Source organism: Strix aluco, chromosome 3 (assembly GCF_031877795.1).
Source record: "Strix aluco isolate bStrAlu1 chromosome 3, bStrAlu1.hap1, whole genome shotgun sequence".
NCBI classification, from domain to species: Eukaryota; Metazoa; Chordata; class Aves; order Strigiformes; family Strigidae; genus Strix; species Strix aluco.
The window spans coordinates 68,584,507-68,590,506 of NC_133933.1; the positions used below are offsets into that span (position 1 = coordinate 68,584,507).

General features: G+C 57.2%; 1 protein-coding gene across 5 annotated transcripts in view; it reads right to left on the minus strand.

Moving 5' to 3' along the window:
• MYB (MYB proto-oncogene, transcription factor) overlaps positions 1–5,292 on the minus strand; it is a 28,330-nt gene extending 23,038 nt beyond the window's left edge. The window contains exons 1-2 of one of the 5 annotated variants that reach the window (XM_074819034.1): positions 5,199–5,292; positions 1,412–1,529 (exon numbers count right to left, since the gene is read on the minus strand). In XM_074819034.1, the coding sequence (XP_074675135.1) occupies positions 1,412–1,529; positions 5,199–5,221 (141 nt within the window). In that variant the 5' untranslated portion in view covers positions 5,222–5,292. Of the gene's footprint in view, positions 1–881; positions 976–1,411; positions 1,861–2,093; positions 2,386–5,198 lie in introns of those variants that run through there. The other 4 variants (XM_074819035.1, XM_074819031.1, XM_074819033.1 and 1 more) reach the window with 4 other exon arrangements.
• Between the last annotated feature and the right edge of the window lie 708 nt (positions 5,293–6,000).

The following is a 6,000-nucleotide window of genomic DNA, read 5'->3' on the forward strand; positions in this document are numbered from 1 at the left end:
TGCCTAAATCAGGAGATTTTTCTACTCCTGTGGATTTCGTACGTTCTTTACTATGCTGCAGAAGAAAGACTGACTTTTTCTGTGCTGTTCTTTGACTCGTAGCAATGTAACTGTTATTCTTGTACTGGATTTACAGGAGGCCATGGATGTTTGGATGCCAGGCATCAGAATAACAATGAAATTCAGTAACACTCAGGCACCCAGCTGTCTGGGGACCTCTGAAAATCACAACCTTAAGCTTTAGATGTCTTGCAAGTAATGGGAGTTCCAGTCATTTGCTCATTGCCTATCCATGTACAATGAATGCACAATAAAACTAATGGCTCCTTTTTGCTACTGATCACTGTGAGGGATTTTTGCACACTCACAATGGCAAGAAATTCGGCCCAGTATTTTCAATAAGGCCAGAAATATAGACCCTAAAGATGAAAGAAACCAATTTTATGTACTGGGAAAGATCAAGACAGTGTAAAACAAGTGAGAACTGCCCCAGGAGATAAGAGGGGAACAACCCTCCCCTTCCCTGACTAGCGCCTCCCAGTACGCTGCCAGTTCATGTGACAGGAAGATGGCCATTGGGCTCCACGGCCATTCCTTCCTCTCAGGCCACATCACAACCACATTCACCTCTGTAAGAGCAGACTATGATTTACAACAAAAGAAATAGTGCTTGCAAGAGGTGACCTGCCACTGTTTATATATCAATATACATTGTTAGAGAAGAGAAAGCCAAAACAGAACATAAGAACTGTATTAATGTATTTCACAATAAACTCAGCCTAGTTAAATGGCCACAGGATATCCACCTGGCAAAGGAGTTTGATACCACAATTTACCCGGAAAGTCAGCACAAGGGTATTGTGACTAAAACACATTCTGACCTTCAAAAGCAAGATACGTCTTGAATGCTCAATTTTGGCACTGCAGGAATTCTTTCTTCCAGCTTTTAATTTATTTCCACTCAGAATCATAATGCTGCAATTAAAGTGCAAATTTCAAATGGCACAAAAGGACTGCAGCAGTTTCTGCCACAGTTGTTTGCTACTGTGGGACACTGAACACACGTCAGTTCTCACATAGCAACCGTTTTCAAACAAAAAGAGGCAGCAGTTAACAATTGAGCACTGCTGCAGGTGACAATCCGTTTCTCCAACAGGGATTACACAGAGACTCACATACCTGTAACGTAGACCTTGGTGGACATAAAAAAATGGTGTTTATACATTTTATTTAAAAGATAAGAACAATCCTCAAAGTTAAACACTGTAGCTAATGCGTCGAAAACGTCACCCTCATTCATATACATGGGACTGTCACTGAAGTTAGTTTGCAGATAAGCAACTCGGAGAAGAACGTGATCCATGCTCTCTACATCTTTTTACATGCAGGAAATGGATGAACTTGGATTTACCTCTTCGCGGGTCCACCTGGTTTTTCCTAAGTGACGTTTTCCAGTCTTAGGAAGCAGGCCATCATAATCGTGATCATACATCTCAACATCTTCTTCATCATCATCACTACTATATATACTGCAGAAGGAAACACAGCGAGACACAGAGTGGAACATGAGGACTTGAGCTACTTAATTACAAAGCACAAAAAAACCACTACAATCCTTACAAAGGTTACACAGATAAAAGTTTTAAAACTTGCACAACAAGATTTTGTTCTGCATTCTGTTGTTCTAGTATTCTGAACTGGTTCTGCTGTTTTTGGTATCCACAGATACAAGCAAAGGGCTGGCAACCTTCGTGTTACTCTGCATGTTTAGACCTGCTCTTAATGTTAGATCAGTGGTGAATTACACATTTGGCAAACTTTCAACCAATGAAGGATTCAAATTAAAATACAATGTTTGGGACAATAAAGAGAACTAGAGGCTCTGTCCATTACACAAGCGCATGTTCAAAATCTTTAACTCATGCCATACATTCTGAAAAATATCAGTGTTTTTGTATGTTTAATAGAGCAGGTAGTTATATTGTTTGAGAATACGGTTATGGACCCTATACGGGAAGGCAAAAGTTTGTATAATTAAGTAAAGCCAGTAAGTGGTAGCATTAACATGTAATAAACTCTAATATAAGACGTACCTGCCATTTATGGGTCTGGACAGACAAGGGCTGAGGACAAGTATATTTAATGTCCTGCAACCAACAAATGAATGATTGAACCCTTTTATACTCTCCATTTCTCTGACTTAAGGCTTTATTACCTCTATTCCATTTCTAAATACCTCATGCTGTTTTTGAAATACTCTGCTTCTCACCTAATTCATGACTAAGGGATTTCCCCAGAGGCTATCTACGGGTAAAAAGAACTCTATTACTCTTTGCACAAACAGCACTTGCTCTACCCAGTTAACTAAAACGAGAGTGTTTTGCAACAAGAGCTGTCTTGGGCAGTATTTTATTTCCAACTTTTAAGATATGAGAAGCAGTTTTGACACTTCAGCTAAGAGATGATAACCACAAGCGCTAGAAAGGAGACAATGTCATGCTACGAGACTGAAAACTGTGATATATCTGATGGTATGGCACGCTGTGGTATGTTAAGGTATGACTAAGACATTAAAATAAAGTTATTTTGTAATAAAATTATCAGGCATTGTTTATCCCGTTACCCTGTTTTCGGGAGATCCCTTTTTAAATTGAGCTGCAGCACGGAGACTGTTAGTCAAGATGCAAACACCTCCGAAGTGCAGGCTCTTCAACAGATATTCTTTCAGAGTACACTGAGCTAATCACACCATACGTCTTCCACCCTGTTTTCTGGCCTGTGGCGTGTGCTGTGAAAACCCTGCTAACTGGAAGACGTTCTCCCCACCCTGCCTTGTGCCCCGTGCATGGCCTTCGCTTCACTCCCTATTTCCCGGCCCACGTACGCCTTTGGGGTGAGCATTGACACACACACACACACACACACACACACACACACACACACACACACACACACACACACACACACACACACACACACACACACACACACACACACACACACACACACACACACACACACACACAGACACACACACACACACACACACACACACACACACACCCCCCCACCCCCACCCCCCACCCCCACCCCCCCCCCCGCCGCCTGGGCCCAGCCCCGAGCTCCCGCCGCTCCGAGCGCGGCTCCCGCCCCTGCCGTCGCTCCCGGCGGATTCGCTTTTCTCCAGGACACGCGGAGACCGCGGTGCGGCCGCCCGTGCGCCAAGGGAAGTTTTGGGGTTCAGTTTCTAAGTATCGTTTGGAAAGTGAGTTTCGCAGAGAGCCAACGCGCCAGGGACGCTCCAGCACCGCTGAGGCTTCCTCTGCGCTTCGGGCGCGGCAGAGAAACGCCGCCCCGCAACGGCGGCAGAACATCAGCGGCGAACAGGTTAAAACGATGGCAGTGCGGTGCCGGTAATGTAACCGGGTTATTTAAATAACCGGGGCCTTGCTGGCACCGCAGAGCTGAGCAAACCCCGCTGTACTACCTGGGCTCTCCAGCAGGAGAAAAGGCCCCTGGGATTTCGGGACGCTCGGCAGCTGCTTTAGCCAACCGGGCCCTCGGCGCTGCTCTAAAACTTTTTAGTGGTTTGCAACTCCGGCCGCAGCTCCGAGGCCTCCCCCGGCGCCGCACGGCCGGGGCAGAGCGCTGGAGCCCCCCCGCCCGTCCCCCGGTTCAGCGCTCCCCGCGCAGCGGCGCGGCGCCGTTCGCCCAGGCAACCGACTCGTGCAACTATACACGGGGAAAAGAGTGGAGGAAAAAAAAAAAAAAAAAGAGGGGGTGGAGAGGAAATGACTCGCTGCTGCTACCGTGATTGAAGGAATTCTCGGGCACCAGCCCCGCGGGGCAGAGCCCTCTCCCGCCGAAGAGCCCGCGCCCGCCGGGGCGGCCCCGCTCCGCGCCCCGCGGGGCTGGCGGACACGACCCCGGCGGGGCTGGCGGCCGAGCCCGGGGCGGCGAAGCGCTGCGTTCCTGCGGGAGGCGCCCGTGAGGCAGGCGGCGGCGGTCCCTCTCTTTCGGGAGAGACGGGCCCGGTGATTCACCGCCAGCCCCAGCGACACCTCGGCTCTGACACTGAAAGTACAGCCCGGCGCTCGCCCGGCGGCCCGCTGCCTTCTCCCGCACCCCTTCCTTAAAAAGAGCTCCCCACCCCCCCGCCAAGTCCCGCCGGACGGGGGCAGGGAGCGGCGGGGCTGCGACTTTCTCCTCTGTCACAGCCCAGCCGAAGGGGAGGGGAGGAGGGGAGGATGCCGGGCTGCAAAGAGAAAGAGAAAAAAGCCTCCACGTGTCCGACCCGCTGTCCCCGGCTAATTAGATAACAACCCCGCTCTCAGCGCCCGCCCGCCCGGCAGCGGCGGCACGGACGCGGCCACGCGGCGCTGCCGCCCCGTCCCGTCCCGTCCGTCGTGTCCCGCCCGCCGCCCCCGGGGCGCCGCCGCCCCCGGCCCCTGGCGCGGCGCGGGATCGCCCTCTCCCGGGAGGCCGGGGGGGACAGGCGGGCGGGCGGCCACGGGTGACAGCTCCAGCCGAGCGCCCCGTCGGTTCCGCAGCCCCCCGCCCGCGCTGCCGCGTTCCCGCATGTGCCGAGCGGCGTGTGCGGAAAAAAGCGAAGTCCCGCAGGGCGTAACTGCCCCCGCGGGGGAGAGCCGCGCTCCCGAGGGCAACGGGGCCGCCACTGCAAGAATCAACACAAACAAACAAAAAAAAAAAAAAAGACGAGGGAGCGAGCCCGGCCCCCGCGCCCGCCGCCCACCTGCCGTCCCACCCCGCTGGGAATGAATGAATGAATGAGACGGGACGCGCTACCTATCGCCGCCAAGCCAGCCCGACATTGTCCTGCCGGGCAGCCGCGGGGCGCGCAGCCCCGCCGGGCTCCGCGCTGGCCCCCGCGGGCAGCGAGCCCAGCCCCCCGCGGCGTCCGGCGGGCGTGGGGCCCGGGCGCCCCGTCTGCGGCGGCTCTGCGGTGCGTCCCGCTGCGCTGCCGCTGCCCCGGCGGCTCCGGAGGAGGGGGCGCTTCGCCTCGGGGCCGGGGGCGGTGTAGCTCAGGTGCGCGGAGGACGGGGGGCTGCCCGCCCGCCCGCCGGGCGAGCCCTTCTCCCGCTGCCGCCTTCCCGCTCCCCCGCCCCGCGCCCCGTCTGACAGGCGCGGAGCGGAGCGGGGCCGGGCCGGCCGCCCCCCGCCCGCAAACAGCGGGTTACCTGTGCCGGGGTCTCCGGGCCATCCTCGCACCGGCCGCTGGGGGAGGAGGACGGGGGAGCCCGCGCCCGCCGCCGCGCCCTGCTGCCGGGCTGCGCCCAGGCGCTCCGCCGCCGCGCACGGGAGTGCCGAGGAGCCGCGGGAGGAGGAGGAGGAAACAGGTTGAGATTAAAGAGTAAACTCTGTAAACAGAGATGCCATCAAACAAAGGGCCCTTGGACACTCCCCCTCCCGCCAAATCTGGCGCCCCTGCAGTGCGCAGGCGCCTGGCGCCGCGCGGCGGGCCCGTGCCGCGGCGGCGGGGCGCGGGGCGGGCGGACCGGGGCCCTCCCGCCCGACGGGGCCTTCCCGCCCCGCCCCGCCCCGCCCCGGCGGGGACCCCCCCCGGCCCCCCGTGCCAGCGCCGCCACTCCCGCGCCGCGGCCCCTCGACGGCGCGGCCGCAGCCCCTCATCCCCGCGGCGTGAAGCTTTCATTGATCAAACCGTCGGGGCGGGGGGCAGCTCTCAACCTTCCCCCCCCCCCCCCGTCCCCCCCGTCCCCCCGGGCGGCGGGTGGGGAAGGGGAGTCCCGCCGTGGGGCGGCGTGGCCACCCCCGGGGGGGGTCTGAGCGACCACCACCGGGCCACGTAGGTGCCTCCTGCCGACGGGGGGGTGGCCGTTCGCGGGTGCACCTGCTCCGCGCCCTGCGTGGCGTGCGGGCTGCAGCGGCGGCAGCCCTCGGGGGTCGGGGGGCGAGCAACCCCCCCGCCGGACACCTCAAATAAAAGGGACGCCGTGGGGACTCGGGGAAAGGGGGGGGCCC